This window comes from Oryctolagus cuniculus, chromosome 19 (assembly GCF_051225735.1).
Source record: "Oryctolagus cuniculus isolate XC-2025 breed Fujian yellow rabbit chromosome 19, ASM5122573v1, whole genome shotgun sequence".
Classification (NCBI taxonomy): domain Eukaryota; kingdom Metazoa; phylum Chordata; class Mammalia; order Lagomorpha; family Leporidae; genus Oryctolagus; species Oryctolagus cuniculus.
In genome coordinates, this window is record NC_142885.1 from 2,110,613 (window position 1) to 2,133,326 (window position 22,714).

Consider the following 22,714-nt stretch of genomic DNA (forward strand, 5'->3'; position numbering starts at 1 on the left):
GGTCCCCGAGGGGATTTCTGAAACGAGAACGTCTGGGGCACATCTGGGAGGAGTCAGAAAGGGGTCGTGAACTGATGCAGTGTCCCCTGCTCTGCGCTCCGCGCCCACCTCCTGAGCCCTGGGGTCCGAGGGCCCGGGTTCGGGGGCGCCTGTGGAGAAAGTGGGTTGAGGGCGTGGGCCGGAGAGCGGCCTCTGGGGTCCGCAGACTGACTAGAATTCTGTGACGGACGCCATGAGAGAGCTCCCATAAAGCTGCGCGCGCACCCAAGGGAAATCGCCCCGCCCCCAGAGTGGGCGGTGACAGAGCTGCACGCGCAGCTCCCATTTTGACGCCTCGGACCACGCCCCTCTTTGTTTCGTCTTTCTCACTGACCAATGGGCTTGAAGTGTGGCGACCACGCCCACCCAGCCCCGCTGAGTTCTGCCCTGAACCTGCGTCTCCTGGCTCAGTCACACACCTGCGCGGTAGCTGCCAGGAGCAATTCGCAGTGGTTGCCGGGATCGTGGTGATGTGCCCCGCCCCCTCCCCGCCCCGCGATGTCGGAGGAAACCCGACAGAGCAAGCTGGCTGCGGCCAAGAGAAAGGTAAAACGTCGGGGTCGCGCCCCCCGGCCCAGCCCACTGCCCCTCTGACAGCTGGTCCGTGCCCGGGGTCTGTGCGGCTCCTCAGACACTCTGGTCGAGCCCGAACGCCCCTTGGCTTCCCCCACCCAAGTCCTCTCAGCCAGCACCGCCCCCTCAGCACCCAGCCCCTGCCCTGGCTTGTCGCCCCTGGGTGACTTTGGGCCATTGGCTCCTGGGGCTCCTCGGCCCAGCCTCAGACCTCGCCTCCGGCCTCCCGAAGCCGGACCTCCTTGGGATCTGTGGGCTCAGTCTCCAAGGACTCGGGTCCCTACCCTGCGCCCCACCTCCCCCTGCGCAGAGCGTGGGTAGGGCAGAGTGGGATGTGGTGAGGTCAAATCCCCCTGGGGACTGGCATTACCTCCAGCTCGGGCTTTGATCTCCTGGCCCAGTCCCCTAAGTCCTCACCCCCTTTCTGCTTCTGCCTGAAAGGGGACTGGGGACTTGGGGACCCCCTTCCTCAGCTCGGACACTGACAGTGAGATGTGTCCCGTTCCCCAGGGGAGCTGGAGGTGTGGGCAGTGTTTCTGGGTGACCGCGGGAAAACAGGTTTGGTTTTCCCCCAGGTTTTTACTCTCCAGAGACTTATTTTGGGGGTTGTGCGAGTTCTCAGGCTCCCATTCAATTTCCCTGACCCTGGGAGCAGAGTGCCCCACACTCAGGCTCTCTGGAGTGACAGCTGTGTGACCGTCTGTGGAACAGACTTTGGGAGACTAAACTTTGTAGCCTGAACCCTCCCCAGGGGAGTTTTTGAAGCTGGGTGAGGGCACTGCCACAGAGGAGCGAGGGAGCAGCTTGGTGAGGCCGTCCTGGGGCTTGGGTCGGAACCTGTCGTGACATCATAATGGGCCCTTGGCTGGAATAATGCCTGGGTTCTACTCTTTCTCCTCGGTGTCCAGGGTTCCTCGGGGTGCCCCTCGAAGTTCTGCGAGGTTCTGATATGGAAGAAAGGACCCAATGTCTTGTTTCCAAACCACACAAAGCGCAATTCCTGACCACATAATGTTTAACCTTCTACCTCTACCTCTGGTTTTGCTCCCAGCAGCTGCTGATTCTTGGCAGAACCCCAGAAGTGAGAGTTGGAAGCTGATTTTAAATTCCATCATTCCCTTTTATTGAAGCCATGTTGTCAGTTCTTCAGACATTAACTGGTCGTTCCAGCCCCTTGAAGGGTTGTCGGTGGCATGAAGTCAGTGGTGGGCATGAGAGTTCTTGTGAACACTGTGAAGTAGGATGTGACTGCAGGGGCTTAGGGCATTCCAGAGAATCAACTGCTTTTCCTTTCCACAGTTAAGAGAGTATCAGCAGAAGAACAGGTCTGGTGGTCCTGCAGGAGGAAAAAAGAAGAAAAACCTTAAAAACGGCAGTAGCCCTGAGACAACCACTTCTCGGGGTTGTCACTCAACTGAGGATGTGAGTCTTGGCTGGCCAGGCTGCTGGGGGCTCGGGGGCTAAGGGGCAATGGGGGGTGGGGGGTTGGGGATCCAGAGGACAGTGGAAGATGGTGGAAGGGAGTGTTAGATACTGGTCAAGGATTCTGGGTCTGAATGCTCCCTTTCCCTCTGCTAGGGATATGATGTAAGGCAAACTGTTCAAGCTTTCTGGGCCTCTCTCTCCACCTCTGTGAAACAGATAGGGCTGATGTTTTACTTACAAAGTTTGAGAGTTTTTGCTGTTCTCATATTAATCCAGAATACAGGGTCTTGTAACATTCATAGTCGCTGGTATTTGCGACTTCCTCATCCCCAGCCTCAGGAAAAGCCAGGCCAGTGAGAGCAGCCCGGCCATAGGGCTGTCCCCTTAGGAAGCCCCAGGCACTGGGATGCGGCCTTGGCTCTGGGTGACCTCAGAAAAGTAACAGCCTCCCCTGGGCTTCAGTTTCAGGCTGTCAGATATTATTGGATTGGAACAGTGTCTTCTAATTGTTGAGCTGTAGCCTCCCTGTTCAAGAGAACCCTTCTGCAGAAGTCTGGTTTTAACATGGAGAGTGGAGGTCGTGTCTAGGGAGGGTCTGAGAGCCGCGCTGGTCAGTGACTGCGCTTCCTGTGACTCTGGGGCCTGGGGACTTTTCCCTCTGTCTGGCAAGGCAGCAATGGCCAGTCTGAGAGGATGGCCTGGGGGGCCATTGTGTGGATCTCTGCTCTTCCTCAGCCTCCGTTTCCTGACTCCACCTCTTCCTTCCCCGACATCCTCGCCTCTCTCTAAGCCACGTCTCTGTGTCTTCCCCTGCCCTTGTTTTCCCCTTTTCACCGCCTCTAGATGCAGGACATACTGAAGGTGCTGGTGTCTGACTTTAACCGTTCCGATGGGGTAGCGCTGCCCCATAGGACAAGTGGAAGGGGAGGCAGTGCCGAGACCCCCCCTCTCTGGCTTGCTGCCTCCCAGATGTGCATTCCCTGAGGCTTGTCTCATTTGGTGCAGACTCTGCCTCTGGCTTGTTTTAAGTTGCTGCCATTAACCCTCGGCCTGCTTATGTCTGCTTCCTCCCCTGCTTGGCTAATTGCATTTTTTCCCTTCCCTTGTGTCTTTTATCATCTTGGAGAGGGTAAGGCACACCTCAAAGATTCAGTAATTTGGGAATAACTTCCAGAGCAGGTCTGTGGCGTTTTGGGCTTTGAATGCCCAGTGCGGTCAGACCAGGAGAGATTTGAAAACATACAAATGCTGTTATATTTTGCCCTCTGGGCAAGTAGAACAGATGGAAGTGAGTGATTTTTCAACTTGATGAATTCCATTTTGGTTTGAAAGTGAGAAGGTAGAATTAAGAGAAAATGAATTCGCTTTATAATCACAAGGATGGAGGTTAGCTTTTCAGAGGAACTAACCAGCAAGGATGTGAAGCTACCCAGACAGACCAGTGCTAGGACACTCTGCCTGCCCCTCGTCTCTTTGACAAATCAGATGGGGTGCTCAACCATGTTCACTGGGCCCATGGATGGCAACGGCATTGGATGCACAGTGGTGGAAGTAGAAGAACAAGACAGGAGGTGCCATGGGGGTGGCAGAGTCCTCTGAGGGGGCAGGGGAAAGGCGGCAATAGGCCAGCTGCATGGCTAGGTGAGGGAGGTGGGTTCTGAATGGACTTGCAGCTGGAGAAGGTGGCGTTTGAGGCCAGTGTGAAGATTAAAGGTGGGTAATATTCATCCACATGGCGAGTGGGGGAGGCAGAGGGAGCGATGAGGTCATAGGCAGCATCATGAGGTCATAGAACACCTTTCAGGGCTGCAGGGAGCCTGAGTTGTGGGAGGGGAAGGGCACAGGCACATGGGGCTAGGTAGGCCATAACCTGCAGATAATGTTGGCACTTCCTGTCTAACTGACCCAGGGCCTAGCCAGTGTAGCAGGGCTGATCTGCAGATGGGCCTAGGGAAAGGGACAGGTGGCTGGTCAACCATCACGGCAGCTCCCACCCAGGAAGGTCTGGCTAGGGGCCATGATCACTCTGCGGCCTCAGAGGAGACAACAAATGGCATAGTCTGGGCAGGGCCCAGGCACGGAGAAGTCCTGAGAGCTTAATATTTGAATTCGAGTAGCTCAGTGTACTTGAGCCATCACAGTGTCTGCAAGGGTTGGCGTGAGGAGGAAGCTGGAGTCAGAGCTGGAGCTAGGAATCAGGCTCAGGCACTCTGAAGCTAGGTGCAGGCTTCTCATCTGGTGATCTGACACCCAGGCGAAGCTCCACCTTCACACTGAAAGCTAGGAGCAGCCTTCTCATCTGGTGTCCCGACGCCCAGGGGGAGATCCCCCTTCAGATATGAAGTGAGGTGCAGCCTTCTCATCTGGTGAACTGATGCCCAGGCGAAGCTCCACCTTCAGACTGAAAGCCAGGTGCAGGCTTCTCATCTGGTGTCCAGACACCCAGGTGAAGCTGGACCTACTGATGTGAAGCGAAGGGCAGGCTTCTCATCTGGTGTTGTGACACCCATGCGAAACTCCACCTTCAGACTGAAAGCAAGGTGCAAGCTTCTCATCTGGTATCCTAACAACCACGGGAAGCTCCACCTCCAGACGTGATGTGAGCTGCCGGCTTCTCATCTGGTGTCCTGACACCCAGGCGAAGCTCCACCTTCAGACTGAAAGCCAGGTGCAGGCTTCTCATCTGGTGTCCTGACACCCAAGCGAAGCTCCACCTTCCAACATGATGTACGGTACAGGCTTCTCATCTAGTGTCCTGATACCCATTCGAAGCTCCACCTTCAGAGTGAAAGCCAGGTGCATGCTTCTCACCTGCTGTCCTTACACCCAGGCGAAGCTCCCCCTTGACTGAAAGCCAGGAGCAGACTTCTCATCTGGTGTCCTGATACCCAGGGGAAGCTCCACCTTCAGAATGAAAGCGCGGTGCAGGCTTCTCCTCTGGTGTCCTGACACCCAGGCAAAGCACCACCTTCAGACTGAAGGCCAGGTGCAGGCTTCTCATCTGGTGTCCTGACACCCAGGCGATACTCCACCTGCAGACGTGAAGCGAGGTTCTGGCTTCTAATCGGGTGTCCTGACGTCTAGGTGAAGCTCCACATTCAGACTGCAAGCCAGATTCAGGCTTCTCATCTGGTGTCCTGAACCCAGGCGAAGCTCCACCTTCAGACTGAAAGCCAGATTCAGGCTTCTCATCTGGTGTCCTCACACCCAGCCGAAGCTCCACCTTCAGAATGAAAGCGAGGTGCAGGCTTCTCCTCTGGTGTCCTGACACCCAGGCAAAGCTCCGCCTTCAGACTGAACGCCAGGTGCAGGCTTCTCATCTGGTGTCCTGACACCCAGGCGAAGCTCCACCTTCAGACGTGATGCGAGGTGCAGGCTTCTCATCTGGTGTCCTGACATCCGGGTGAAGCTCCACCTTTAGATGTGAAGTAAGGTGCTGGCTTCTCATCTGGTGTCCTGACACCCAGCCGAAGCTCCACGTTCAGACTGAAAGCCAGGTGCAGGCTTCTCATCTGGTGTCCTGACACCCTGGCGAAGCTCCACCTTCAGACTGAAAGCCAGGTGTAGGCTTCTCATCTGGTGTCCTGACACCCTGGCGAAGCTCCACCTTCAGACGGAAAGGGAGGTGCATGTTTCTCATCTGGTGTCCTGATACCCAGGCGAACCTCCACCTGCAGACTGATAGCCTGATACAGGCTTCTCATCTGGTGTCCTGACACCCAGCTGAAGCTCCACCTTCAGACTGAGCCAGGTGCAGGCTTCTCATCTGGTTTCCTGACACTCTGGTGAAGCTCCACCTTCAGAAGTGATGCAAGATGCAGGCTTCTCATCTGGTGTCCAGACACCAGGCGAATCTCCACCTCAAGACAATTAGCGAGGTTCAGGCTTCTCATCTGGTGTCCTGACATGCAGACGAAGCTGGACCTTCCAATGTGAAGCGAGGGCAGGCTTCTCATCTGGTGTCCTGATGCCCAAGAGAAGCTCCACCTTCAGACTGAAAGCCAGGTGCACGCTACCCATCTGGTGTCCTGACACGCTAGCAAAGCTGCACCTCCAGACGTGAAGCCAGGTGCAGGCTTCTCATCTGGTGTCCTGACACCCAGGCGAAGCTCCACCTTCAGACTGAAACCCAGGTTCAGACTTCTCATCTTGTATCCTGACACCCAGGCGAAGCTCCCCCTTCAGACTGCAAGCCAGGTGCAGGCTTCTAATCTGGTGTCCTGATGCCCAAGAGAAGCTCCACCTTCAGACTGAAAGCCAGGTGCACGCTACCCATCTGGTGTCCTGACACCCTAGCAAAGCTGCACCTCCAGACTGAAAGCCAGGTGCAGGCTTCTCACCTGCTGTCCTGACACCCAGTCAAAGCTCCATCTTCAGACTCAAAGCCTGGTGCAGGCTTCTCATCTGGTGTCCTGACGCCCAGGCGAAGCTCCACCTTCAGACTGAAAGTGAGGTGCAGGCTTCTAATCTGGTGTCCTGACACCCAGGTGAAGCTCGCCAGGTGCAGGCTTCTCATCTGGTGTCCTGACACCCAGGTGAGCTCCACTTTCAGACTGAAAGCCAGGTGAAGACTTCTCATCTGGTGTCCTGACACCCAGGCGAATCTCAACCTCCATACGTGATTGAGGTTCAGGCTTCTAATGTGTGGGGAGCAACTCGGACTAGACTGTTACTGGAATTAAGACTTATTCTATGCATCTGCTCTCCCACAATATGGCGCTGGGAGAGGAGTAAACAGCTTCTACCCAGCTGCCTCTCACCAACTTGACAAGCTGCAGGAGCTGCTCCTGATTGGAGGAGAGCGGCGTGCTTGGTGTGTGGGCAGCCGAGTTGGGATTGGCGGAGGAGGACTATATAGGAGGAGAGAGACGGCATGGTGGTGTGGGTTGGTTGGAGAGTGCGTTGGAGAGTTCGCGGGGAAGTTCGTTACTTCGTTCTTTCTCATTTCTCTCTACTCATTCTTGCTTTGGGAGTTTGCTGTTTACTTATTCTTACTTTACTATAGAAAGGACTTGTAAAAAAAGGGAACAACAAGCGCCCGGTCCGGTGCGGCTCCTCCGCGTGTGGAGGAGCAGCAAATGGTGCCGTGACTCAGATATGAAGCCTAGGCAGGGCTTAGTGTCGTTCCTCCATGAAGAGGGGGAGCGACATAATGGTGCCGTGACTTGGATAGGAAACCTAGGAAGGATAGGAAACTTAGGAGGGAAGAAACGGGAAGAAGTGGGAAAATACCGGGGAGAGAGACTAGCAAACAGCCTAGGGAAAAGCCAGACGAAAAAGGTGCCGGAAGAAGCTATTGAAAGCCTAGGCATAGACTCGGATACGGACTACAGGGGGAAGCTGGGAGAAATCTCTAAGGTCGAAAGCGAAAGTGAAAGCTAGAACAAACAGACTCAGATGCGGACTGTGGGGAGAGGCCAGGAGAAATGAGGGAGGAGTATTGTTGGAGGAAAGCTTGGGGAAACATACCGGGTAGAGAAAAATGTTAGGGAAATTGAAGCCGCGGGGGGCAGACCGAGGCGGAGACGAAAGCCACTTTGGGATTCTCAAGTTAGCCCAGGAATGGGGGGCGAAAACTTGAAACCAGAAGCGGAAACGTAAGGCAGATTGGGATCCGTCTGATTAACCCGGGGAGCAAAGGACGGGAAGCCAAATCGGGGGCGGAGACGTGAGCTGGGTTGAATTCGCCAGGTTAGCCCGGGGAACTTAGATTGAATGCTAGTGGCGGAGACGTAAGCTACGCTGTGTGACTCGCGGAGGCTGCCGCACACAGACAGAGCGTGCGGGGCTCAAGTAGATAGGGAACGCTGGGCTAGTGCGAAGCCGCGCAGATGAGAGAGGCGCGGGCTGAAGCGGCTCAGAGCCGGAAAGCCACCGAGAAGCAGCCTCGGGGCGGGCGCCGGGAAGCCGCGGGGATAAGAGAAACAGAAGTTTAGAAGTAAAATGAGAGCGGGAAGCCGCAGGGATAAGAGAAACAGAAGTTTAGAAGTAAAATGAGAGAAATAGGAATGCTGGAAGATAGAAGTAAAATGGGAGAAATAGGAATGCCCGGAGATAGAGAAATAGAGAAATAGAAAGGCCTCCCCACAACATGGCAATGAGAGAGCTTGGATTCGGTCTGCCTCATTAGGGCGATAAGCACAAGCAGGCAGCTCGACCAGAGTATGCGCTGCAGGTCACCGAAGATAGGCACGAATCAACACCAATAGGCCTCCCCACAATATGGCAATGAGAAGGCTTGGATTCGGTCTGCCTGATTAGTAAGGCGGTAAGCACCAGCAGGCGGCTCGACCAGAGTATGAGCCGCAGGTCACCGAACACAGGCACGCATCAGCGCCTAAAAACCTCCTCACAACATGGCGAAGAGAGGACCCGGATTCGGTTTGCCTGATTGATAGGACTTGTAAGAACCTGTGGCAACTCTAGCAAGCAGAGCAGAGTGTGTGCCGTGGGACACTGAAGACAGGCGCGTATCAACGCAAAAATAAAAAGAAAGGGGGATCTGTGGGGAGCAATCCGGACTGGACTAAGCTGCTGGAATTAAGACTTATTCTATGCATCTGCTCTCCCACAATATGGCGCTGGGAGAGAAGAAAACAGCTTCTACACAGCTGCCTCCAGTTCAGCCAATAAACTGTAGGACTTGCTCCTGATTGGAGGAGGGCAGCGTACTCGGCGTGTGGGTAGCAGAGTTGGGATTGGTGGAGGAGGACTATATAGGAGGAGAGAGATGGCATGCACCAGGAACATCTAAGGGGAACATCTAAGGGAACACCTGTGCAGCCCCCGAGAGAGCCGGCCGACGGTGTGCCGCTCCCCTGTGGAAGTGGGGAATGTGGCCAGGGGGAACTGCCCTTCCACGGAGGTGGAAGGGATGGTAGCCAACCCGGGAAGAACCAGCAGCAAACCCGGGGAGGGCCGAGCAGACGAAAGAACAGCGCAGGGTCCTGTGTCGTTCCTCCATGAAGAGGGGGAGCAACATAATGGTGCCGTGACTCGGATATGAAGCCTAGGCAGGGCTTAGTGTCGTTCCTCCATGAAGAGGGGGAGCGACATAATGTGGTGTCCTGACGCCCAGGTGAAGCTCCACCTGCAGGCTGAAAGCCAAGTTCAGGCTTCTCATCTGGTGTCCTGACACACAGCCAAAGCTCCACCTTCAGAATGAAAGCCAGGTGCAGGCTTCTCATCAGGTGTCCTGACACCCAGGCGAAGTTCGACCTCCAGATGTGAAGGAGGTTCAGGTTTCTAATCTGGTTTCCTGATGCCCAGGTGAAGCTCCCCCTTCAGACTGAAAGAGAGATGCAGTCTGCTCATCTGGTTTCCAGACAAACTGGCGAAGCTCCACCTGAATAGGTGATGCGAGTTGCAGGCTTCTCATCTGGTGTCCTGACGCCCAGGCGAAAGTCCCCCTTCAGACTGAAAGAGAGATGCAGTCTGCTCATCTGGTTTCCAGACAAACTGGCGAAGCTCCACCTGAATAGGTGATGCGAGTTGCAGGCTTCTCATCTGGTGTCCTGACACCCAGGTGAAGCTCCACCTTCAGATTGAAAGCCCAGTGCAGGCTTCTCCTCTGGTGTCCTGACGCCCAGGCGAAGCTCCACCTTCAGACTGAAAGTGAGGTGCAGGCTTCTCTTCTGGTGTCCTGATGCCCAAGAGAAGCTCCTCCTTCAGTTGAAAGCCAGGGGCAGGTTTCTCATCTGGTGTCCTGACTCCAGTCGAAGCTCCCCCTTCAGACTGAAAGCGAGGTGCAGGCTTCTTATCTAGTGTCCTGACACCCAGGCAAAGCTACACCTTCATATGGAAAGCCAGTTGCAGCCTTCTCATCTGGTGTCCTGACACCCAGGGGAAGCTCCACCTTCAGACTGAAAGCCTGGTGCTGCCTTCTCATCTGGTGTCATGACACCCAGGCGAAGCTCCACTTTCAGACTGAAAGCCAGGTGCAGGCTTCTCATCTGGTGTCGTGACACCCAGGTGAAGCTCCACCTTCAGACGTGATGCAAGGTACAGGCTTCTCATCTGGTGTCGTGACACCCAGGTGATATCCACCTGCAGATGTGAAGTGAGGTTCTGGCTTCTAATCTGGTGTCCTGACGCCTAGGTGAAGCTCCACCTTCAGACTGAAAGCCAGATGCAGGCTTCTCATCTGCAATACTGACACCCAGCTGAACTCCACATTCAGACTGAAAGCGAGGTGCCGGCTTCTAATCTGGTGTACTGATGCCCAAGAGAAGCTCAACATTCAGACTAAATTCCAAGTACAGGCTTCCCATCTGGTGTCCTGACACCCAGGCTAATCTCTACCTCCAGACGTGAAGGAGGTTCAGGCTTCTAACCTGGTGTCATGACGCCCAAGTGAAGTTCCCCCTTCAGACTGAAAGTGCGGTTGAGGCTTCTCATCTATTATCCTGATTCCCAACAGAAACTTCCACTTCAGACTAAAAGCGAGGTGCAGGCTTCTCATCTGGTGTCCTATGGCCACGAGAAGCTCCACCTTCAGACTGAAAGCGAGGTTCAGGCTTCTCATCTGGAGTCCTAACACCAAGGCAAAGCTGCACCTTCAAACTGAAAGCAAGGTGCAGGGTTCTCATCTGGTGTCCTGACACCCAGGTGAAGCTCCACTTTTAGACTGAAAGCCAGGTGCAGGCTTCTCATCTGGTGTCCTGACACCTAGAAGAAGCTCCACCTCCAGTTGTGAAGGAGGTTCTGGTTTCTAATCTGGTTTCCTGACGCCCAGGGGAAGCTCCTCCTTCAGTCTGAAAGAGAGATGCAGGCTTCTCATTTGGTGTCCTGACACCCTTCTGAAGCTCCACCTTCAGACTGAAAGCCAGGTGCTGGCTTCTCATCTGGTGTCCTGACACCCAGGCGAAGCTCAACCTCCAGATGTGAAGGAAGTTCAGGTTTCTAATCTAGTGTCTTGACGCCCAGGTGAAGCTCCCCCTTTAGTCTGAAAGAGAGATGCAGGCTTCTCATTTCGTGTCCTGACATCCAGGCGGAGATCCATCTTCAGACGCAAAGCCTGGTACAGGCTTCTCGTCTGGTGTACTGACACCCAGGTGAGCTCACCTTCAGACTAAAAGCAGATGCAGGCTCATCTGGTGTTCTGACACCCAACCGAAGCTCCCACTTCAGACTGAAAGCCAGGAGCAGGCTTCTCATCTGGTGTCCTGACACACAGCCAAAGCTCCCACTTCAGACTGAAAGCCAGGAGCAGGCTTCTCATCTGGTGTCCTGAGACCCAGGCGAATTTCAACCTCCATATGTGAATGAGGTTCAGGCTTCTAATGTGGTGTCCTGACGCCCAGGTGAAGCTCCACCTGCAGGCTGAAAGTCAGGTGCAGGCTTCTCTTCTGGTCTCCTGACACCCAGGTGTTACTCCACCTGCAGATGCGAAGTGAGGTTCTGCCTTCTAATCTGGTGTGCTGACATCTAGGTTAAGCTCCACATTCAGACTGAAAGCCAGATTCAGGCTTCTCATCTGGTGTCCTGACACCCAGGCAAAGCTCCACCTTCAGACTTAAGTCGAGGTGCAGGCTTCTCATCTGGTGTCCTGACACCGAGGCAAAGCTCCACCTTCAGACGTGAAGCAAGGGGCAGGCTTCTCATCTGGTGTCCTCACATCTAGGTGAAGCTCCACATTCAGACTGAAAGCCAGATTCAGGCTTCTCATCTGGTGTCCTCACACCCAGGCGAAGCTCCACCTTCAGACTGAAAGCCAGGTGCAGGCTTCTCATCTGGTGTCCTGACACCCAAGCGAAGCTCCACCTTCCAACATGATGTACGGTACAGGCTTCTCATCTGGTGTCCTGATACCCATTCGAAGCTCCACCTACAGAGTGAAAGCCAGGTGCATGCTTCTCACCTGCTGTCCTTACACCCAGGCGAAGCTCCCCCTTGACTGAAAGCCAGGAGCAGACTTCTCATCTGGTGTCCTGATACCCAGGGGAAGCTCCACCTTCAGAATGAAAGCGCGGTGCAGGCTTCTCCTCTGGTGTCCTGACACCCAGGCGAAGCTCCACCTTCAGACTGAAGGCCAGGTGCAGGCTTCTCATCTGGTGTCCTGACACCCAGGCGATACTCCACCTGCAGACGTGAAGCGAGGTTCTGGCTTCTAATCGGGTGTCCTGACGTCTAGGTGAAGCTCCACATTCAGACTGCAAGCCAGATTCAGGCTTCTCATCTGGTGTCCTGAACCCAGGCGAAGCTCCCCCTTCAGACTGAAAGCCAGGAGCAGGCTTCTCATCTCGTGTCCTGACACCCAGCCGAAGCTCCACCTTCAGACTGAAAGCGAGTTGCAGGTTTCTCATCTGGTGTCCTGACACTGAGGCGAAGTTCCACATTCAGACGTGAAGCGAAGGGCAGGCTTCTCATCTGGTGTCCTCACATCTAGGTGAAGCTCCACATTCAGACTGAAGGCCAGATTCAGGCTTCTCATCTGGTGTCCTGACACCCAGGCAAAGCTCCGCCTTCAGACTGAACGCCAGGTGCAGGCTTCTCATCTGGTGTCCTGACACCCAGGCGATACTCCACCTGCAGACGTGATGGGAGGGGCAGGCTTCTCATCTGGTGTCCTGACACCCAGGCGAAGCTCCACCTTCAGACGTGATGCGAGGTGCAGGCTTCTCATCTGGTGTCCTGACATCCGGGTGAAGCTCCACCTTCAGATGTGAAGTAAGGTGCTGGCTTCTCATCTAGTGTCCTGACACCCAGCCGAAGCTCCACCTTCAGACTGAAAGCCAGGTGCAGGCTTCTCATCTGGTGTCCTGACACCCTGGCGAAGCTCCACCTTCAGACTGAAAGGGAGGTGCATGTTTCTCATCTGGTGTCCTGATACCCAGGCGAACCTCCACCTGCAGACTGATAGCCTGGTACAGGCTTCTCCTCTGGTGTCCTGACACCCAGGCGATGCTCCACCTTCAGACTGAAGGCCAGGTGCAGGCTTCTATCTGGTGTCCTGATGTCCAAGATGAATTCCACCTTCAGACTGAAATCCAAGTGCAGGCTTCTCATCTGATGTCCTGACACCAGGGCAAAGTTCCACATTCAGATGTGAAGTCAGGTGCAGGCTGAAGCTCCACCTTCACCTGGTGTCCTGAGCCCACGCGTAGTTTCCCCTTCAGACTGAAGGCCAGGTGCAGGCTTCTCATCGGGTTTCCTGACACCCAGGAGAAGCTCCACCTTCAGACTGAAAGCCAGGTGCTGGCTTCTTATCTGGTGTCCCGACACCAAGGCGAAGCTCGAACTTCAGACTGAAAGCCTGGTGCAGGCTTCTCATCTGGTGTCCTGACACCCAGGCAAAGCTTCACCTCCACAGGTGAGGTGAGGTTCAGGCTTCTCATCTGGTGTCCTGGCACCCAGGCGAAGCTCTACCTTCAGACGTGATGCAAGGTGCAGGTTTTCGTCTGGTGTCCTGACACCCAGGTGAAATCAACCTTCAGACTGAAGGCCAGGTGCAGGCTTCTCATCTAGTATCCTGACACCCCCCGAAGCTCCACCTCAGACTGAAAGTCAGGTACAGGCTTCTCATCTGGCGTCCATACGCCCAGGCCAAGCACCCCTTTCAGACTGAATGCTAGGAGCAGGCTTCCCATCTGGTGTCCTGACACTCAGGCTATGCTCCACCTTCAACTGAAGGCCAGGTGCTGGCTTCTTATCTGGTGTCCCGACACCAAGGCGAAGCTCCAACTTCAGACTGAAAGCCAGGTGCAGGCTTCTCATCTGGTGTCTTGACACCCAGGAGAAGCTCCATCTGCAGACGTGCAGCAAGGTGCATGTTTCTCATCTGGTGTCCTGACACCCAGGCGAAGTTCTACCTTCAGACTGAAAGCCTGGTGCTGGCTTCTCATCTGGTGTTGTGATGCCCATGTTAAGCTCCACCTCAAACTAAAGCCTGGTGCAGGCTCTTCATCTGGTGTGACACCCAGGCGAAGCTCCACCTTTAGACTGAAAGCCTGGTGCAGGCTTCTCATCTGGTGTCCTGACACCCAGGCGAATCTCCCCCATCAGACCAAAAGCCAGGTCCAGGCTTCTCATCTGGTGTCCAGACACCAGGCCAAGCACCCCTTTCAGACTGAAAGCTAGGTGCAGGCTTCCCATCTCATGTCTTGACACTCAGGCAAAGCTCCACCTTCAGACTGAAATCCAGGTGCAGGCTTCTCATCTGGTGTCCTGACACCCAGGCGAAGCTCCACCTTCAACTGAAGGCCAGGTGCAGGCTTCTATGCGGTGTCCTAATACCAAGGAGAAGCTCCAGCTGCAGACTAAAAGCTAGGTGCTGGCTTCTCATCTGGGGTCCTGTCACCCAGATGAAGCTCCACCTTCAGACTGAAGGCCAGGTGCAGGCTTCTCATCTGGTGTCTTGACACCCAGGCGAAGCTCCACCTTCAGACTGAAATCCAGGTGCAGGCTTCTCATCTGGTGTCCTGATGCCCAAGAAGAATTCCACCTTCAGACTGAAATCCAAGTGCAGCATTCTCATCTGCTGTCCTGACACCAGGGCAAAGTTCCACATCCAGATATGAAGTCAGGTGCAGGCCTCTAGCTGGTGTCCTGACACCCAGGCGAAGTTCTACCTTCAGACTAAAGGCCAGGTGCTGGCTTCTCATCTGGGGTCCTGTCACCCAGATGAAGCTCCACCTTCAGACTGAAGGCCAGGTGCAGGCTTCTCATCTGGTGTCTTGACACCCAGGCGAAGCTCCACCTTCAGACTGAAATCCAGGTGCAGGCTTCTCATCTGGTGTCCTGATGCCCAAGAAGAATTCCACCTTCAGACTGAAATCCAAGTGCAGCATTCTCATCTGCTGTCCTGACACCAGGGCAAAGTTCCACATCCAGATATGAAGTCAGGTGCAGGCCTCTAGCTGGTGTCCTGACACCCAGGCGAAGTTCTACCTTCAGACTAAAGGCCAGGTGCAGGCTTCTCATCTGGTGTCCTGACACCCAGGCGATGCTCCACCTTCAGACTGAAGGCCAGTTGCAGGCTTCTCATCTGATGTGATACCCAAGAGAAGTTCCCCCTTCAGACTGAAAGTGAGTGCCAGGCTTCTCCTCTGGTGTCCTGACACTCAGGTGAGCTCCACCTTCAGACTGACAGCCTGGTGCAGGATTCTCATCTGGTGTCCTGACACCCAGGCGATGCTGCAACTTCAGTCTTGAAGTGAGCTGCAGGCTTCCCATCTGGTGTCCTGATGCCCACACCAAGCTCCACCTTCAGACTGAAATCCAGGTGCAGGCTTCTCATCTGGTGTCCTGACGCCCAGGCGAAGCTCCACCTTGAGAAGTAGAATTGTGACTTGGTTGTTCACAAAGTAATCACAGTACATAGATTCTATTTTTATTTACTTATTTATGTATTTGAAAAGCACAGTTATAGAGAAGCCGAGATGAGAGAGAGGGAGAGAGGGAGAGAGGGAGAGAGAAGTGTTCCATTTGCTGGTCCACTCTCTAAAGGTATAACTGCAGAGTCAGCACGCCTCTTTCTCATCTGTAGGCTTTGCAGCCTGGACTCTAAGGAGGCAGCCGATTGGGGTTTTCAGAGGCCAGGGCTGAAGGGTCCAGAGAGCAGGCAGCAACTCCCTGCCTCCACTCAGCTCCTCTGGCTGCTGTCACTTGTTCAGCCATCTTGGCTGTGTGCGGCCGTCTGACCTGCTGACATGAGGTGGTCTCTAGAGCCAGATGCATGGACCGAGATTTAGGCCTGAGCCTGGGGAGAAGCTGGGTGGGGCTGGCCGAGGGAGGGGGTCCCGCTGCGGGAGAAGGAGGAGAGGCTTCTCCACATCTCCAAGCACTAGATCCCCGCATTGTTCCCTAGCAGTTTTTCTGGCAATGAGGCGCCATGACCTCCATGTGCCAAATCAAAGAGCAGACATCTTACCTGTGATTTTCTGGCTTCTTTTGGTAGAGTAGGTATTTCTGGAGCTGCGAGATGGGGCTGAGAGGTATGCCCATGAGGCGGCTGTGGTTGATTTTATCTCCAGAAAGCAGGGAGGGGCTTCTTGGGCAACATTTCTCCTTGGAAAGGCCTGAATCAGAGAACTACAGCTGATGGTTGAGGCAGAGAGGAGGGCAGGGAGAAAGGGTGGAGAGCAGGAGAGGGCAGTGGCAGAGAGCTACCTGGAGGGATTCCTGTCACCACCAGCGGCCTCAGCCCAGCAGGGGCCTAGAGTCAGGGTCACTGTGTGGCAGAGACTGGCTTCCTGGAAGAACACTGCCATGCTCCCTGATGTTGGTTCCCGTTCCTTCTGCCTGCTGCGGCTGCCGGAGGTCAGAGCCCTTGCTGAGGTCCAGGGAGAACCAGGGCCTCGTGTCCATGGAGGTCGTAGCCCCCTTCCTTTGAGCTTTGGCCACCTGAAAAGATGCCACGTGTCCCCAAGCCTGGGCAAGCCATTCCCACAACCCCTGTGGTTCCCAGCATGTGTGACTGTCACTCTGACTGCTACGACATCTTCCTACCTGTTCTGCGCCCTTGTGTCCATGGCAGCGAGGCACCTCCTCTCCTGCACGGCCCCTAACCCCCTGCTCTGTTCCCTGACAGGTGCCCAAAGACCGCGCTGCTCCTGCACCACCCTCTGCTGATGCCACCGTGTTACTTGGCTGTTTAGCGCCCCCTGGCGCTAGTCTAACTAGCATGGCACCAACTCAGGTTTGCCTCCGTCCTTGTGCCTGCTACCCCTGTATGCTTGCACCATCTCCCTTCCCAGAGGACTGCGCCTGCTGTGCCTTCTCTTCTCCTTTCTTCCAGCAGCTTGGTTCCCAGTGCCAGGCACCCTTCCCAGAGGACTGTGCCTGCTGTGCCTTCTCTTCTCCTTTCTTCCGGCAGCTTGGTTCCCAATGTGAGGAACCCTTCCCGGCACTGGGGTGGGGGAGGCCAAGATGGGGCTTTCTCTTGAGCTTGTGGCAGTGGCAGGTTGCTGGAAGGAGCTGGGCTCCTGCCACCCCTGGGTAGTTCTTACTGGAAATCAGGTGATCACTCTCTCTTCTCCCTCAGATCCATGATGCTGACCATGGCCCTGTCCTCATAGATGAGACCAAGTGAGTGTCTTCCTGTGCGGGCAGCAGTCCCTAAGCCATGGGAGTAAGGGCAGGCCACGGCCCAAGGACCTCTTTTGCATCAAGCCCCTGCACCCCTGACCTCTGTGTGCCTGTCCCTAGGACATTGTCCTCCACGGAGAGCCTGCGTCAACATGCTCAGCAGCTCCATGGTCTTGTCTCCGAGGTACCCCAGACACTGGGACTCAGGAAGGGAGGAGAGAGAGGAAAGGACAGAAATGGAGGCTGGGATTCCTGAGAGATGGGGAGATCCTGGGATAGACTGACCTGCTGAGCCGTGTTGGGCAGGCTGGGTGACGGCTTCTTCTTGGAAGCCATACAGATGAAGGACATGGCCATGAGAACGGTGACAATGTATCTCAGCGCAGGAAGCATAGGGAGAGCATCACTCAGGAAGGGAGGGGTATGGTGATGAGACCCAGGAGAAGCTGGCATAGAGGGTGATGAGAGGAAGAGGCCAGGCTGGGCAGAGGAGTTTTCCAGGTGGAGGTGGGGGGCGGAGAGGTAGTCTGAGGGTAGGCATAGAGGGTGATGAGAGGAAGAGGCCAGGCTGGGCAGAGGAGTTACCAGGTGGAGGTGGGAGGAGAGGTAGTCTGAGGGTAGGCATAGAGGGTGATGAGAGGAAGAGGCCAGGCTGGGCAGAGGAGTTGCCAGGTGGAGGTGGGAGGAGAGGTAGTCTGAGGGTAGGCATAGAGGGTGATGAGAGGAAGAGGCCAGGCTGGGCAGAGGAGTTGCCAGGTGGGGGAGGAGGTAGTCTGAGGGTAGGCATAGATGAGAGGAAGAGGCCAGGCTGGGAGAAGAGTTGCCAGGTGGAGGTGGGGGGGGGGAGAGGTAGTCTGAGGGTAGGGACTTGGCGGTGGAGGACGTAGCATCTCCATGGGAGCTCTTGTCTCTTCTAGTCAATGTCCTACATCAATGGAGAGGGCCTCACATCTTCCTACATGAAGGATCTGGAGGTGAGTGGCTCTTCAGGGCCAGCCCCCCTCTTCTCCCACAGCGGGGGCTGAGTGCCCTGCTGCCAGCTGAGACAGCCCGTGCCACCCCAGCCCTAATGACTGCTCTCTCTGCCTCTCCTCAAACCCTCCTGCAACTCCCCCTCTCTGCATGTGCCTCAGAGCTGGTACCAAGAGCTGGCAGTAGCCCTGAACTCCAGCTATCTAACAAACAAACAACTCAGTAACACCATAGAGGAATTGGTAAGAGCCCAGTGGGGTCCCCTGATTCCATGCTGCCCACCCTGGGCTTCTGTTTCCCCATGGGCTCTGAAGAAAGGGGCTGGGGGCCCCTGGTGCTGAGGGAGAGTGGGGTGCTGGGTGGGCCAGGTCTCAGCTGGAGGGACCCCAGAGCATGGAGCATGCAGCATGGCTCTCATCCTGTCGCTGCCCTCTCCACCTCCTCTCTTCTCCAGACACCCCTGCTTGCACCCTGGCCACACAGCCCTGGGATTGTGGCCTCTCATTCAGCGCTGGCCATGAGACTCGTGTCCCCACCCTGACTCAGGCCCTGACCTGAGCTTTGAGTTTGGACAAGCGCCTCTCCACCCTGGGCTTGAGTTTCCCAAGGAGGTTGAAATGGCAGTTGTCAAAAGTCTCTTTTAGCTCTAAGAATCCAAGATTTCCAGGCTCCCTGGGACGTCAACCTCAGGGAGAGAAGGGATCTTACCTGTGCTTTTCATTCCTGTATCCCCGCTGTTAAGAGCAGCCCCAACCCCTATGTAGCACGTGCTGAGCTTTCGAACGATGCGCACACCCCTGTAAATCCAAACCTAGCGGAAGGCCTGTCTTTTCTCACATTCTGTTTCTGGAGGCTCACCTTACTGTCCCCTAAGAAGAATCCCAATTCAGACTCGGTTCCATAGCTGTGAGCAAAAACCAGCAAAGACCCACATGCTCTTTCCTTGGGAGCCTCGGGACAGGCCCTGTGCCCATAGGGTCTGAGAACGTGCCAATCCCGCCCTGGCCCCCTGCGCACCCCCTCTTGCTCTGGGAGTGGAGTAGAGGGGACATCCTTAGTCACCTTCCTTTCTTTGACTCTCCCCACAGAAACAACAGCAGCATCGGTTTAGAGGGAGGCAGTGGCCCCTGCTCATGGCTCTTTTCCCTGTGCTCTGGGCAGCTCTGCACACTGAGGGAGGAAAAGGAGTGCAGCCTGAGTCAGGTGTGGGAGTTGGAGACCACCTTGGCCGAGCTCAAGAGCCAGATGGGTGAGCAGGGGCAGAGGTGGCCTGGGAGCAGGATGGGTGTTGGGTGCCCCGGTGAGGGGTGTTGTGGCAGAGGGAAGCAGGTCTGTGCTGGTGGATGGCGAGTCTTGTCATCTCTCTGAGCCTCGGTGACCTCATCTGTAAATAGGGGTGGCGCACCCACTGTCCACCATGCACGGTCAAGCACTCTGTGTCCTGGCTTGGAAGGGTAATGACCATCTGAATATGGAAAGTTGTTAGCCAAGAAGCCAGCACCGGGGTGGGGGCAAGCCGTTGGCCTGAGGAGCTAAGGACCAAGACAGGAGCTTTTTGAAAACCCAGAGGCCAGGGCCCCTGATGGCTGCTTCCTTTCTCAGCTGAGCCTCCCACCCCAGAGTCCCCAGCTTCCCCCGCGGGGCTGTCGGCGGTGGAACAGCAGCTGCAGGCGCAGGCTGAGCAGCTGCAGAAGGAGCTGGAGAGCCTGGCGGGACAGCTCAGGCCCAGGTGCAGGACAACGCAGGCCTGAGTCGCCTGAACCAGCAGCAGGAACAGCGGCTGCTGCAGCTGGAGTGGGAGGCGGAGCTGTGGGGCAGCCAGGCTGAGGAGCACAAGCAGAGCGACCGCGTGACCATCAGCCGCGCGCTCCTGCAGAACCGGGAGCTCAAGGAGCAGCTGGCCAAGCTGCAGGATGGCTTAGTGAGACTGGTATGTTCGGCCTCCCTGGACAAGGCCTCTGGTACAAAACACTTCCCTCTGGGCCTTCACTCCCCCCCCCCACCAAAGGGGACGGTGATGACCTAGGCAGGTGCCCTGTGAGCCAGGACCCTGCTCAAATGTCTGTTGGAGGAGAGGGGCTGAGTTTCCAGCCCTCCCAGCACTGTGGGAGGTGGGCACCTGGTGCTGGGATCCGGATGCAGCCACTTTGGGTGGCAACGGATTGCTTCTCTCTGTGCAGAGCAATGACAACATGCGGCTCACCCTCTCGCTGCAGGCAGAGCAGCACATCAAGAACGAGCTGGCCAGGGAACTCGGCCAGCTGCAGGAGAAGCTGGGGGAGCTGAAGGAAACGGTAACGCTCAGCCCGACTGTGAAGGACTGGGCCATGGGGACAAGTCTCTGGGGAGGGCAGTGCTAGGCCCAGGAGGGAGGCTGCTCCAGTCTGGAGTGACAGGTGACCTCCATATCGACTGTCCTGCCTCTCTTAGGGCTGGTAGCCCCGGGCTCCTCCCAGGCCTGGACATCATTGTCCCACGAGAGGCGTTTCACCCACCTTAGCTACCCTTTGCTAAGCCTCAGATTCCTGACAAAGGAACTTAGCATTTTTTCCTTATACAGGTGTTGAGGATGAGCTGAGATTGTGCATGTAAAGTATTAGGCACGAGTGTTCCCCTAAAGATGATGCCTTCCCTCTCGTGTGTGGCCTCAAGTTAAAGTGATGGGAAAGAAGGGGATGAGGTGTGAGGCTGGGTGCAGGAGATGCAGGGCTCTGTGCCACTCCCCTGCAACCAATGGAATCAGTTAGCAAGCCACCACCTGCCCTCATGCTCCCCCCACCCGCCTTGGTCTTCTGCAGATGGAGCTGAAGAGCCAGGAGGCTCAGGGTCTGCACCAACAGCGCGACCAGTGCCTGTTCCACCTGCAGCAGCACATGGCCACCTACACACAGCTGCACTCTGAGAAGAAGGCGCTACACAAGCAGAACCCTACTGTGCAGCAGCTCAGGAAGCAGCCACAGGAGATGCAGAACCCCCGGGAGCGCCCAGGCTTGGGCACCAACCACTGCATCCCCTTCTTCTACCGGGCTGACGAGCATGACGACATTATCGTCTAACACCAGATGCCATCAGCCCGGGGAGCCCCAACCCCATCCTTGCCACTCCACCCCTGCTAGCCACCCTATCCCCTGCCGTTCCTTCCCAGTTCCCTTTCCTCCTTAGCCAGAACCCCTGATGGGGAGAGAAAGGCCTCTTTAGGCTGCCTCTCTGGAGGACCCCAGGGGCTCCTGGGGCCTCCACATTTCCAGCTCCATCCTCAGAGGCCGTGACCAACACAGGCAGCATTTATGTGGCCCCCAGAACAGCCGAGACCAGGGGGTGCTCATCCACTTGGGCAAGTCAGCCAGGCAGTTTTCATCACCCCTCTTGGGGCTGTCAGCCTGGCCAGCATAATCTGGCCGGGAACATCACGTGGGGGCATCAGCAGGCACAGACATGAGGGCATCAGGAGAGGAGGGCATCTGAGTGAGTGTCATTGCTGGGCGGGGGCACCTGGGCAAGGGCATTGCTGGGCAGGGGTCACTTCCGGGGCAGGGGCATCATCATGGGCAAGGGTCACTTCCAGGCCAGGGGCATCATGGGTAAGGGTATATGGGTGAGGAGGGCACAATAGGATGAGGGTCCTCTGGGCGAGGGCAGTCCCTTATTAAGGGAGGCTCCCGGTCCCAAATCGCAGGTTGGCCTAGGCAAGCTGAGGCTAATGGGAGGCCAGGCTTGGTCCAGCTCTTCACTCCGTGCCTGTGCCCCCAGGCAGGCCAGCTGGGAGGCACGGTCAACAGCCCTCAAAGGGTCAGCTGCAGCAGGCGATGCAGGGGCGCCTGTCCCCTTACTAACAGGCACACCAGCCAGGCAGGGCCGAGGCAGGCTAGGCAGGCATTCGGGGGACTCCCTTTTCTTTGGAGGCACTTTGGGGCAGGGCAGTAGGCAGCATTCTGTCAGGCCCTAGGACAGTTGGGGCTAACTCTAGGCCTGATGAGGGGAAGAGGCTGCCTCCAGTGGGCCTCCCCACCCCCACCCCATGTAAATATTGTACTTGTGTATATTTTGTATATTCTGGGGGTAGGGCCTCCCCTGTATCATAGCTGAGGCTGGAGCTCGCAAATGAGGAGGAGGTCTTAATAATTATCTGGGGCTGGGAAACGTATTTATTGATAGTCTATGGCCCAGGAAAGAGGCGGAGACAGCGTTGTGGCACCATGTTGATGTGGCTCCTGATATTATCTTGAAATAAAGAGATAGAGCCATACTGCATGGCCCCGTGTGTGGCAGTTTTGTCATAGGGCCCAGGGTCTGCTGTGCTGCGGGTGGGCACTGCACAGGGCAGCAGGGCCTGCCAGCAGTGGGCAGCCTCTGTGCTGTGCCGAGCATTCAGTGGGGTGAAGAGGCCTCTTCCAGGCTGGTCTCCTTACACTGCAACTCCAGGGGCACTGCTGTGTGTGTGTGTGTGTGTGTATTTATGAGTATTTATAGATATTTATAGAACAGGGCAGGAGCAGGACCGCAGAGGGGCACAAATTTTCACCAAGGTCATGCCTGGAGGTGTGAGCTCACCACACAACAGAAAGTCACAGATGAAGGGGAGGCTTTGGGGATGAGGGGCCACTGTCAAGTCACAGAGCAGGTGTCCAGGCAGCTTGGAAAGGGAGGTCTCTGAGGAAGAGGAGGGATCTGGTTAGAG

The 22,714-nt window shown here is 55.9% G+C and overlaps 1 protein-coding gene across 1 annotated transcript; it reads left to right on the top strand.

The window, feature by feature from the left end:
- The first annotated feature begins 537 nt into the window (after positions 1-537).
- Positions 538-21,092, top strand: LOC138843236 (golgin subfamily A member 2-like). The gene is given in 13 exon segments (XM_070064252.2): positions 538-585; positions 1,912-2,034; positions 2,881-2,931; positions 16,568-16,675; positions 17,021-17,064; positions 17,185-17,248; positions 17,982-18,038; positions 18,198-18,278; positions 19,198-19,285; positions 19,639-19,752; positions 19,755-19,966; positions 20,217-20,330; positions 20,835-21,092. Coding segments are annotated over 13 exon segments (1,362 nt in total).
- Positions 21,093-22,714: the final 1,622 nt, after the last annotated feature.